General features: G+C 37.2%; 1 protein-coding gene across 1 annotated transcript in view; it reads right to left on the minus strand.

The window, feature by feature from the left end:
* csmd2 (CUB and Sushi multiple domains 2) overlaps window positions 1-14,291 on the minus strand; it is an 819,059-nt gene that overhangs the window by 86,705 nt on the left and 718,063 nt on the right. Inside the window, exon 58 of the mRNA XM_061882497.1 lies at window positions 6,480-6,662. Coding sequence (XP_061738481.1) covers window positions 6,480-6,662 — 183 coding nt within the window. The remainder of the gene's footprint in view (window positions 1-6,479; window positions 6,663-14,291) is intronic.

A 14,291-nucleotide genomic window follows, 5' to 3' on the forward strand; every position in this document is an offset into this window, starting at 1 on the left:
TCCACTGGATGTCGCAATAGCAATTGTTAGTATCTTTGTAGATGACGCTACATATGTAAAAAACAAACAAAAACAAAAAAACACGTTAGAGCACTGGTCGAGGAAAATAAGCAAACCACATTTAAATTTGTTATAATTTTTTTATCTTGGTAGATTAAAAATTAACACCAATGAGTTGACTGATACTGCGATGAGGTAGTGACTTGTCCAGGGTGTACCTCGCCTTCAGCCCGATTGTAGCTGAGATAGGTGCCAGCGCCCACCGCGACCCCAAAGGGAATAAGCTGTAGAAAATGGATGGGATGGATGGAGTTGACTGATAAACATTATCACATACTTTATTTAGAAAGCATAAATAAAAGTAGAATACTATTAACCGCAACATGAAAGTGTAAAAAAAAAACACTATAACATTATGATTTGTACATTTTCCGAAAGTGCTTTTTTAAATTTTCAAACAAAGAAAACAATCTGAAGTTGTCTTTATTTTTAAGTTAACGTGCCGTGATTTTTACCCACTTGGGAGTAGATTTTTCTCCATTTGGTACCCCGATTTAAAACGAGTTTGATGTCCCTGATTTTGTCCGAAAAATATGTTTTTAAATTTAAAAGTTAAAGTTAAAGTACCAATGACTGTCACGCACACACTTATGTGTGGCGAAATTATTAGATAGAGGAGGAACCACTGATCCCTTTCCCATCAACACAACGCTAAGAAATAAAGCAGACTTTGAGAGCGCCAACAACGATTATTTTGGGGGGAAAAAAAATCAGGATCCAGAACATTAGATTTCTGAACCCGAACCCAACGAGGATGAGTAAAACGTTTTAGAAGTGAAGTGAATGGTAAAAGTACCAATGATTCTCACACACATAGTAAGTGTGGCGAATTTATTCTCTGCATTTGACCCATCACCCTTGATCACCCCCTGGGAGGTGAGGGGAGCGCTGAGCAGCAGTGGTGGACGCGCCCAGGAATCATTTTGGGTGATTTAACCCCCAATTCCAACCCTTGATACTGAGTGCCATACAGGGAGGTAATGGCTCCCATTTTTATAGTCTTTGGTATGACTCGGCCTGGGGTTTGAACTCACGACCTACCCATCTCAGGGCGAACACTCTAACCACTAAGCCACTGAAAAGGTTTTACTGCTATGTAGCCATTTTAAGGCGGTATAAACTGAGTAAAATATTAAAAAAAAGTTGTTGTTTTTAGCCAAGTTATGTGCTCTTTGAGGTTAGTCATAAACTCACAAGTGTCACGACTTGGACTTGGGCGTGGATTGTTTTCCCGAGGTGCAAAGCGAAAGTTGGAGCGGGCAAGACGTGAAGGTAAGGACATATTTTATTTTATCACTATACAGCAGGGGTCGGGAACCTTTTTGGCTGAGAGAGCCATGAAAGCCAAATATTTCAAAATGTATTTCAGTGAGAGCCATATCATATTTTTTAACACTGAATACAACTAAATGTGTGCATTTTTAAGTTAGACCAACATTTTTAGAGTATAATAAGTATCTTGTTCTTTTTAATAACGTTGTTATTCGGAAGCTAACCAATAATAAATCAAATGTCATGTCTGTTGATCATGTTTTTGTTTGGCCATGTGCTGTTTGTCCTTTGGACTCTTTAAGTTCCTGTTTTTTCCACTCCCTTGTCTTGTTTCCTTGGTTACTCATTTAGTCCACCTGTCTCTGGTGGACAAAATGCCCGCTCACCTGCTTCCCGGGCACTAAACAGAGGCAGTATTTAAGCTCGTCTTTGCCAGTCAGTCGCCCTGGCGTCAATGTGATCTTTTCTTGCTCTGTGCTGACTTGTTTCATGCCTTGCCATAGTTTCGTGCTTCATGCCATGCCAAGTAAGTTTTGTTTGATTTATGTTCATAGTCTGTTTATGCGTTAGCTTTGTTCCTTAGCCCAAGTTGTGCCTCCACTGTGAGCGATTTTTGTTTATCTTTTTTTAGGAATAAGCGGTAGAAAACGGACGGATGGGATGGATAGTTTAAATGAAATCATGTTTTTACCTAAATGCCATGTCCCGAGTAGTCCGTCTGACTTCCTGGGAGAACGATTCTGCGGCAAGCTGCGACCCCCCCATCGTGACATAAAATACTTTTTACCATTAATGCGACTTCTTGAACAGGTGCGGTAGAAAACGGATGGATGGATTTAAATGCATGAGAATGTTTTTAGCACTGTGATTACCAGCAAAATTATTCATAATTATCGCTTTAAGCAATGTCAGCTAAGATTTATCTGAGAGCCAGATGCAGTCATCAAAAGAGCCAGGAACAAACGAAAAGCGCTCTCAGCAGAGGTACAAAAACTGAACTATGAAACAAAACTATTGCAAAGGCAAAATTATGAATATAAAACAAAATACTTGCACAATGGCATGAATAACACAACAACTTACTTGGATAAAGACAAGGGGCATGGATCATTGGCATGGATGTGGAGAGAGCGATTGAGGGTGATAGATGGTGATGTTGCCAGGCTGACTACCTTGCAACTGTGGCTTAAATAATACTGTGTTGATTAGTGAAAACAGGTGCGTGGCATGGGGACAAGGTAAAAACTAATGGGTTGCTATGGTGACAAAACAAACAAAGTGCACAAAGAGTCCAAAAACAAAACTTAACACGACTAGAACAAAACATGATCACACAGACATGACAACAAGTTGATTAAAAAAAACACGAGGCAACTTTTGCTATGACTTTTTGAGTCGGCAATGATTGCAAAAAAAAAATAAAAAAAATCTGTGAATTCCTGGAGGGACTGAGGAGTGTGTGTGAGTGACGGGAAGAAAAGCTGCGCAGTCACCTGCTGGTTTGCACGTATAAACGTCCTCACCCCGAATAATCGACAAGCTGTCTTGATTCATCTGACTTAATGCGGGGAATTGGCCTGGATCTGTCCGGTTCCATCGCCCCTTTGATGTTCCTGACGCGGTGTTGTCTTTTGTTTAACGAGCCGTGACAGCAGCTAATTGACACGTTCCCTCCCTCACCAGCGCAAGCGAGGGCGAGAGACCTGCGGCAAGGTGACTTCAATGACATCACTACTTTGACGTCCCTGGTTAAACTTCCATTTCACACCTCTCCTCCACATCACCACTTCAGTGGTCGTAACAGTAACCCCCCCCGCCCCCCTCCAGCAGGATGTGTCCTGAAGACGTGGTGCGGGAATGCATCCCGATCACGTCGCCCATCGACCTCCCATGTCTGCTTTTGCAGCAAAGGGGGAATTGGTTCCGCTCCGTGCTGCACGCTTGGCAGTCACACTTTGGAGGGAATCAGATTTTTAAATGAACTTTTAAGGCCTTCAACTAACCCCGCGACACCGATTGATCGCGTTCAATCCCACTCGCAATGTTCAATAAGAACCGAGGGCCTTGTCCCTGGAAGGTGCAACGTCTCTCCGCACACCTGCAACTGTTTCTTTAAAGTACAATAGAAGAAGAAATGACCTTTGTTTTTGTTTTGTTGTGTTTCAGTTCATCCATTACACTGTACCACGGGATAAACAACCACTTGTTTTATTGTCCTATATTCATAAATCCAATAAAAACAATAATAATACAATAAAAGAAATATATATTTTAACGTTAACATGCTAACGTGCGTGTTGACTGTTAGCATATTTGTATAAAAAGTCATATTTATACATGAATATAGACTCTTATAAAAGTTATTTTCGAATATAGAAGGTCATATTTATACAGTAATATACATATACAATGAATTTTCTTGTATAAAAAGGTCATATTTATACATAAATATGACCTTTTTATACAAGAAAATGGAATTTTCTTGTATAAAAGGTCATATTTATACATGAATATACAATCATATAAAAGGAATTTTCTTGTATAAAAGGTCATATTTATATATGAGTATACATTTATATTTTCTTGTATAAAAAGGTAATATTCATACATGAGAATACACTTATATTTTCTTGTATAAAAGGTCATATTTATACATAAATATACAATCATATAAAATGAATTTTTTTGTATAAAAGGTCATAGTTATATATGAGTATACATTTATATTTTTTTGTATAAAAAGGTAATATTCATACATGAGAATACACTTGTATTTTCTTGAATAAAAGGTCATATTTATACAGTAATATACATATAAAACGAATGTTCTTGTATAAAAATGTCATATTTATACATGAGAATACAGTTATATTTTCTTGTATAAAAGGTCATATTTATACATAAATATACAATCATATAAAAGGAATTTTCTTGTATAAAAGGTCATATTTATATATGAGTATACATTTATATTTTCTTGTATAAAAGGTCATATTTATACATAAATATACAATCATATAAAAGGAATTTTCTTGTATAAAAGGTCATATTTATATATGAGTATACATTTATATTTTCTTGTATAAAAGGTCATATTTATACATAAATATACAATCATATAAAAGGAATTTTCTTGTATAAAAGGTCATATTTATATATGAGTATACATTTATATTTTCTTGTATACAAAGGAAATATTCATACATGAGAATACACTTATAATTTCTTGTATAAAAGGTCATATTTATACAGTAATATACATATAAAACGAATGTTCTTGTATAAAAAGGTCATATTTCTACATGAGAATACAGTTATATTTTCTTGTATAAAAGGTCATATTTATACATAAATATACAATCATATAAAAGGAATTTTCTTGTATAAAAGGTCATATTTATGTTTGAGTATACATTTATATTTTCTTGTATAAAAGGTCATATTTATACATAAATATACAATCATATAAAAGGAATTTTCTTGTATAAAAAGTCATATTTATACATGAGAATACACTTATATTTTCTTGTATAAAAGGTCATATTTATACATAAATATACAATCATATAAAAGGAATTTTCTTGTATAAAATGTCATATTTATATATGAGTATACATTTATATTTTCTTGTATAAAAAAGTCATATTTATACATGAGAATACACTTATATTTTCTTGTATAAAAGGTCATATTTATACATAAATATACAATCATATAAAAGGAATTTTCTTCTATAAAAGGTCATATTTATATATGAGTATACATTTATATTTTCTTGTATAAAAAAGTCATATTTATACATGAGAATACACTTATATTTTCTTATATAAAAGGTCATATTTATACATAAATATACAATCATATAAAAGGAATTTTCTTGTATAAAAGGTCATATTTATACAGTATTATAGACTTACATAAAATATATTTTTTTGTATAAAAGGTCATATCTATACAGTAATATACACTCGTATAAAAGGTATTTTAATGTATAAAAGGTCATATTTATACATGAATTTACACTGTTACACAAAATATGTCCTTGTATAAAAGTTCATGTTTATTGAGTAATATACATTCGTATAAAAGGTATTTTCTTGTTTAAAAAGTCATATTTATACAGGGATATACATTCGTATAAAAGGTATTTTCTTGTACAAAATGTCATATTTATACATGAATATACGCTTGTATAAAAGGTATTTTCTTGTATAAAAGGTCATATTTATACATGAGTATACACTTATATTTTCTTGTATAAAAGGTCATATTTAAAAATGAATATACATGTGTATAAAAGGTATTTTCTTGTATAAAAGGTCATATTTATACAGTAATATACACGCATATAGGTTATTTTCTTGTATAAAAGGTCATGTTTATAGAGAAATATACATTCATATAAAAGGTATTTTCTTGTATAAAAGGTCATATTTATATATGAGTATACATTTATATTTTCTTGTATAAAAGGTCATATTTATACATAAATATACAATCATATAAAAGGAATTTTATACTTGAATATAAATTTGTGTTTTAAAAGGTATTTTCTTGTATAAAAGGTCATATTTATACTTGAATATACATTTGTGTTTTAAAAGGTATTTTCTTGTATAAAAGGTCATATTTATACTTGAATGTACACTTTGTATTTTAAAAGGTATTTTCTTGCATAAAATGTCATATTTATACATGAATATCCACTCATAAAAAATGTATTTTCTTGTATAAAAGGTCATTTTTATACATGAATGTACAATTGTATAAAATGTTTTTTCCTGTATAAAAGGTCATATTTATACATTTGTACAGGTCAAATGTATTAATTAATTCTTTTTTATTATGAACATTTAGAAATTATTAAAAATGTGAAAAAATATGAAATAAAAAGTCTAAATTATACAATTAAAAAAACTGACAAAAAATGGAAATAGATAAAAAGTCATAATTGTTTGATAAAAAGTCATAATTGAGGTTCAATCACATATCTTAAAAATAAAAATTAAAAAATATGAGTCTTAGATAAAATGATAAATATTTTATTTAAAAAATCCAAATGATGAGCTAAAAAAAAACAGTCAACCTGGCATAAAATAATCATAAGATCCAAAGTTGGAATGATCAGATCCACAATTTGAACTTACCATGGCACTCAGGTTGAGTCCCCAGCCAGGTGCCATTGGCCAGGCAGCTTCTCTCAGGCGACCCTCTCAGCATGTATCCCGGCTCGCAGCTGAAGCGCACCACACTGCCCACGGAAAACTGCTCCCCCAGACGGATGCCGTGCACGGGGACCCCCGGGTCCCCACACAGGCCTGCAGCGTCTCCTACAGTGGTGACAAGAAAACCAGTCAAAAGAGCAAACAATCTTATTCATCCATTTTCCGGTTTAGCTCGGTTGGTAGAGTGGCCGTGTCAGCAACTTCAGGGTTGCAGGTTCGATTCCCGCTTCCGCCATCCTAGTCACAGCCGTTGTGTCCTTGGGCAAGACACTTTACCCACCTGCTTCCAGTGCCACCCACACTGGTTTGAATGTAACTTAGATATTGGGTTTCACTATGTAAAGCGCTTTGAGTTACTAGAGAAAAAGCGCTATATAAATATAATCCACTTCACTTCACAAACACGATGTGTCAATAAAGCAACCTAATATTTTTTTTTTTTACATTTAGACAGAAATTACATACATTTTAAACTTTAATAGTATCCAATATTGTCACGGTCCATGCTCGGAGCGCCCCGGTACATGCCCGTAATCGCTCTTCCAGCATCGCGGTCATGCCCCTGCACGGCTGCAGGCAATCGACAATCAGCGCACTTGGTTCTGATTAGGGCAGACGACATAATGACCAGCGAACCCGAAGATCCAGTGCCGGGACGTAGTTTACTCCACATAGTAAGCATCCCCTCTCTGGCTTCCTTCTGCCCGTGTCTTACATGGTCGGCCCTAAGCTCTGGAACACTCTGCCCCTCCATGTTCAAATTGCTTCCACAGTGGAGTGTTTTAAGTCTCGTCTTAAGACCCACTTTCATTCTTTGGCTTTTAACACTACGTGAGTTGTGTGGTCCTCTGTCCTCTGTTGTCCTCTGTGTTTTTTATACACTTTGATTTCTATTTTACTGTTTTAATTGATTTTACCCTTTAAAATTGTTTTTAATCTTATTTGTTTTTATATTGTTTTTTTATATTGGTTTTATATTTATTTATTTTTTGTTTTTATTCAGTCATTGGTGGAGCATAATATTGTTTTTTTAATATTGTTTTTAACATGGCTGTGCAGCACTTTGGAAACATTATTGTTGTTTAAATGTGCTATATAAATAAAGTGGATTGGATTGGATGTCCTTTGTGTTCCCTGCAGTTTTCCCTCTGTCTCTATCGATCAAGCTGTGCGCCTCGCTTATTTGGACTTCCCGCCGTACTTTGGAGTGCTTCCCTCGATCCTCGACCCCTGCTCGGACACGGACCTCTCTGGCCCCCGACCTCTCGCTTGCCCACGGACTGTCTTCCTGCCTTGCCCCTTTGGGCTTTCGAACGATTCATCCAACACGCACGTAACATTTACATTGTTAATTCTTCCCATTGTCTTGCACCATATACTCTTAGTAGCATAAACACCCCAACACATAATCAAGTTCAATAAACCTGTTGAACTTATGCATCCCTGTCGCTGTGTCGTCTCCTTCCTCGTAACAAATATTGCAACCCATTTTTTGTCAAAATAAAAATACTTAAATATCTGCTTGACTTCTGATTACAAAGCAAGTTATCCATCGGATTGTACACTGCAAAAATAAAAAATAAAAGTTACGGCAACATTTACAGTGGTTTTTACAGCATATTACTTGAAATTTAAAAGAAAAAAAACTATTTTTTTAGGATAAAAGTCTGTCGTTTGAGCAGCCCGTTTTTGTTGTTGTTTTTAAGATGCTAATGCGCATTCTTCGTTGCGCCCATGACCACTCATTTCCTGCACACACTACTCCGGCGGCAGTAAGCAGCTGTTTTCCATCAGCACTCAACGCACCTTGCGTTAATTAAGAGGTCTTGCCTTCATAAGCCTGCACAACCTGCTATCCGGTGCCAGAACGTAGTCCTCTTTTTGAGTACCGTAAGCTATCATCCAGCTCTACGCAACCTTGCTTTGTCTTACCTGTGTTATTGATTGTCTCGTGTCCTCCCTGTCACTCCAACTGCAGACCGCCGTTCCCACGTTGAAGAGCTACGTGTTTCGTCATTCCTTGTTCCGCTGCTTCCTGGACTGCCTCTTGGATATCAACCTCCCACTTGGACACAGACCTCCTACGCCCCGCTATAGCCCCCGACTTCCTGCTTGTTTTGCAGATCTATGAGCCTGCCCCACCGCTTTTGGACTTGCCTCTCGCTCAACATTGACGGTAACACTCAACAGTTAATTTATACACACCATACACTCTCTTGGATTTATGTCAAACTACAGTATCTAGTTAGTTCCATTATTGTTTGATTGTTATATATATCATGATATATACGGTATTTCCTTAAAGTTCCGCCGGAGCGCTAATTAATTTAAAACCTCTTCTCACTCCTGCGCTTACCAAAGGCATGCGGTAAAAATAAGCATGCGCTAATTATTTTAAAACCTCTTCTCACTCTGGCAGTAACCGAAGGTATGCAGTAAAAAATTGAGTGTGATGTAAGCTTGGACCTTAAATCCTACTGAATAGCTCTTAATCTTCTTCCCTTTATGCGATTTAAAATTACCGGTATTGAAATCAGCCTCCTCCATTTTGAAAATGATGACAGGTGAAGTGTCACTCGTGACGTCACAAGTTTGACCAGGCGGTAATACTAAGCATGCGTTAATTATTTTGGGAAGCAAGTTTGACCCAGCAGTAATTCTAATATCTTTTTTTTACTATTTATACTACCATATTGTATATGCACCTTAGGAGGATCTGCTCCAATTTCGTTGTTCTTTGAACCTGTTCATTGCAATAATGACAATAAAACTCTATTCTATTGTATTCTAATTCAAGGCAGGCGCATACTATATGCCCTGCGGCATTTCAAGGAAATACGGTATAATAAAATCAAAGATCTAAACGCTGCCCCCTGTTGTCTGTGCCGTCAACTCCTCCAGTACACAACAGCATTACCGCAAATGGAAAAAAAAAAATGACGGTACAAATCTGGCAGCTCAGATGGCAGAATTAAAAAAAAGTGTTATTGTTTTTCCATCCATCCATTTCTGTCCGTAAAAGTTATGAACAGAATGGGTGACGAAGGGCAGCCTTCTCACGATCCACTCTTCCCTCACTCATGAGCAAGACTTCTGAGGTACTTGAAGTCCTCCACTATTGTTTTTCCATCTACCATAATATGTTGTAAAAACAATGTATATCTCACAGTAAAATTCTGGGGAATAAGTTGCCATTTTTTTCCCTGTAAAATCTGCAGATGTTTTCTTTTATTTACGGTGTACATAAAAAATATATTTTTAATAATGAAATTTATAATATTTGCTGTTTCAAGCGGCCTTTTAAAGCAGGGTTCTCATACTCAATTTACTTGGGGGCCACTGGACGCAGAGTCTGGGTGAGGCTGGGCCGCAAGAAAAGATTTCTTTAAAAAAAAAGTTTGCATACTCCTCAGCATGTCTAGTTGTATAAATATAAATAAATAAATAAATGACGTTTCAAATTGTATTCCTTGAGCACCGCAACTTTCTCTGTGCAAATAAGACACATCGGGGTGCCCCTGTGCTCAACAAAGAAATATTGTATCTCCCACTTTTCCTGGAATTGCCTGCAATGTGTGTCATTCCGGGCTTCACGGTGGCAGAGGGGTTAGTGCGTCTGCCTCACAATACGAAGTTCCTGCAGTCCTGGGTTCAAATCCAGGCTCTAGATCTTTCTGTGTGGAGCTTGCATGTTCTCCCCGTGAATGCGTGGGTTCCCTCCGGGTACTCCGGCTTCCTCCCACTTCCAAAGACATGCACCTGGGGATAGGTTGATTGGCAACACTAAATGGTCCCTAGTGTGTGAATGTGAGTGTGAATGTTGTCTGTCTATCTGTGTTGGCCCTGCGATGAGGTGGCGACTTGTCCAGGGTGTACCCCGCCTTCCGCCCGATTGTAGCTGAGATAGGCGCCAGCGCCCCCCTGCGACCCCAAAAGGGAATAAGCGGTAGGAAATGGATGGATGGATGGGTGTGTCGTTCCGCTTTTCCTCCCTACGGCAACACGGCGGTCGGCGGATAGCGAGCGCTAAAAAAACGACGGCTCCCGGAGTGTTATCCGGCGTCATATACAAAACCTGTTTCCATTTGAGTTGGGAAATTGTGTTAGATGTAAATATAAACGGAATACAATGATTTGCAAATAATTTTCAACACATATTCAATTGAATGCACTACAAAGACAAGATATTTGATGTTCAAACTCATACTTTTTTTTTTTTGCAAATATTAATTAACTTAGAATTTCATGGCTGCAACACGTGCCAAAGTAGTTGGGAAAGGGCATGTTCACCACCTTGTTACATCACCTTTTCTTTTAACAACACTCCATAAACGTTTGGGAACTGAGAAAACTAATTGTTGAAGCTTTGAAAGTGGAATTCTTTCCCAGTCTTGTTTTATATAGAGTTTCAGTCGTTCAACAGTCCAGGGTCTCCGCTGTCGTATTTTATGCTTCATAATGTGCCACACATTTTTGGTGGGAGACAGGTCTGGACTGCAGGCGGGCCAGGAAAGTACCCGCACTCTTTTTTTACGAAACCACGCTGTTTTAACATGTGCTGGATGTGGCTTGGCATTGTCTTGCTGAAATAAGCAGGGGTGTCCATGAAAAAGACGGCGCTTAGATGGCAGCATATGTTGTTCCAAAACCTGTATGTACCTTTAAGCATTAATGGTGCCTTCACAGATGTGTAAGTTACCCATGCCTTGGGCACTAATGCACCCCCATACCATCACTGATGCTGGCTTTTGAACTTAGTTTCGATAACAGTCTTGATAGTTCGCTTCCCCTTTGGTCCGGATGACACAATGTCGAATATTTCCAAAAACTATTTGAAATGTGGACTCGTCAGACCACAGAACACTTTTCCACTTTGCATTAGTCCATCTTAGATGATCTCGGGCCACGAGAAGCCAGCGACATTTCTGGATGTTGTTGATAAATGGCTTTCGCTTTGCATAATAGAGCTTTAACTTGCACTTACAGATGTTGCGACCAACTGTATTTAGTGACAGTGTTTTTTTAAAATGTTCCTGAGCCCATGTGGTGATATCCTTTCGAGATTGATGTCGGTTTTTGAAACAGTGCCGTCAGGGATTGAAGGTCACGGTCATTCAATGTTATTTTCCGGCCATGCCGCTTACGTGGAGGGATTTCTCCAGATTCTCTGAACCTTTTGATGATATTATGGACCGTAGATGTTGAAATCCTTAAATTTCTTGCAATTGCACTTTGACAAAGGTTGTTCTTAAAGTGTTTGACTATTTGCTCACACAGTTGTGGACAAAGGGGTGTACCTCGCCCCATCCTTTCTTGTGAAAGACTGAGCAGTTTTTGGGAAACTGTTTTTATACCCAATCATGGCACCCACTTGTTCCCAATTAGCCTGCACACCTGTGGGATGTTCCAAATAAGTGTTTGATGAGCATTCCTCAACTTTATCAGTATTTATTGCCACCTTTCCCAACTTCTTTGTCACGTGTTGCTGGCATCAAATTCTAAAGTTAATGATTATTTGCAACAATAAAAAAATGTTTACCAGTTTGAACATCAAACATGTTGTCATTGTAGCATATTCAACTGAATATGGGTTGAAAATGATTTGCAAATCATTGTATTCCGTTTATATTTACATATAACACAATTTTCCAACTCATATGGAAATGGGGTTTGTAGAAATATATGTAGTGTTCATCGTGTGAGGCAATGCAAATTAAACGATGAAAAAAACAAATAACGGTTTGAATAGGTCTAGGTTATCGAGGACTGTTAGTACTGACGGACAGGTGTCGCAGTGTCGCACTTAAGAAAATCCTCGTCTCCATAGCAACGTTTCTGTCGCTTTGACTAATTTCCTGCTGTTCCACTAATGCAGGGGTAGGCATCCCAGAACGTTGAAAGAGCCAAAAAATGCCAACGCTGTCAAACGCCTTTAATATAAAACTCGCTGGCTGTACTAACATTAAACTTTCATATTAAGGTGGGGGCCGCAAAATAACGTCTCACGGGCCGCATTTGGCCCGCGTGTCTGAGACCACTCCTTCAAAGGAAGCCATAACTGCCATGTGGCCCTTAATGAAAAAAGGGTTGACATCCCTGTTCTAAATCAGTGGGTCTCAAATGGGGGTAAGTTAGATTTTTTTTTAATATTCTAAAAATAGCAACAATTAAAAAATCCTTTATAAATATATTTATTGAATAATACTTCAACAAAATATGAATGTAAGTTCATAAACTGTGAAAAGAAATGCAACAATTCAATATTCAGTGATTTTTGGTGGACATGTTCCATAAATATTGATGTTAAAGATTTATTTTTTGTGAAGAAATGTTTAGAATTAAATTCTTGAATCCAGATGGATCTCTATTAAAATCCCCAAAGAGGGCACTTTAAGTTGATGATTACTTCCATGTGTAGAAATCTTTATTAGGGACCGAATGTCCCTTTGGGACGGAGGACCCTATTGAATTTCTAGCGTTTTATTCTTTCTTTCTTATTATTCCGCAGCTTTGAGCTGTAATTTGACCCCCTTAACATGCAAATAACTCACCAAATTTGACACACACATCAGGAATGGCAAACATTGCCATTTAATCAAAAAAACTAACCCCAACACTAAAAATTGCGCTCTAGCGCCCCCTAGGAAGAAAACACAGACAAAACTGCCTGTAACTTCCAGTAGAAATGTCGTAGTGACATGAAACAAAAACCTTTATGTAGGTCTCACTTAGACCTAGATTTCATACACTGACATCCTTCAGGAAAAATCAACAGAAAGTTTGCAATTCCCCCTTCAAAACAAAAGCTTTGTAAAAACACTCACCTTTGCCTCTTTGAGCTGTAATTTGACCCCCTCAACATGCTTAAAACTCACCAAACTAGACACACACATCAGGACTGGCAAAAAATTGTGATCTAATCAAAAAACCTAACCCCAAAACTCAAAATTGCGCTGTAGCGCCCCCTAGGAATAAAACACACATAAAACTGCTCTTAGGAAGAAACCACAGACAAAACTCCCTGTAACTTCCAGTAGGAATGTTGTCGAGACATGAAATAAAAACCTCTATGTAGGTCTCACTGAGACCTACATTTCATATATTGACAACCCCCAGCAAAAATCAACAGGAAGTTTGCAATTCCCCCTTCAAAACCAAAGTTTTGTAAAAAATGCTCACCTTTTTTCAAACATTATCTCCTCTGAGCGCGTTTGTCGTGTCGGCTTCAAACTACCACAGGAGATAGATTGAACCCTTCTGATTAAAAGTTGATGAAATAGTTTTAATTAATGCTACGGTTTTGATGTTATCAGCCTTCAAAGAACCGCTGCGCTGAAAACCATTTCAGACACAGTGAGGGAGACGTTTTTTTTTGTTCTGCTGCTGATGCGCACGCACCAACATTCGTGAGGGAGGGACTGTGATCGTCTAAACCAAGATGGCTGCCAGGTGCCGTAGCGAAGCCGGAATCTTTTAAAGTTGTCGTTTGCCTGCATATATCGTTAAAACAACCGTCCAATATTTTAGAACTAATTGTAAACTTATAGGTGCTGACCATCAAGACCGAGTTGCGACGAGAGAGTGTGTTGATGTTAAGATATTACGCCGAGTTGGTAAGTTTATCTGTTTGCTAATAGTAGCTACTATCCATCCTTCTAACGCTTATCCAAGCAGTCCCGTCCATCGCTGCTTGCAGCTTTAATTTATAAATGAATCACTTGTTTATTTTTCAAC

This window comes from Nerophis ophidion, linkage group LG21, assembly GCF_033978795.1.
Source record: "Nerophis ophidion isolate RoL-2023_Sa linkage group LG21, RoL_Noph_v1.0, whole genome shotgun sequence".
Taxonomy (NCBI): Eukaryota; Metazoa; Chordata; class Actinopteri; order Syngnathiformes; family Syngnathidae; genus Nerophis; species Nerophis ophidion.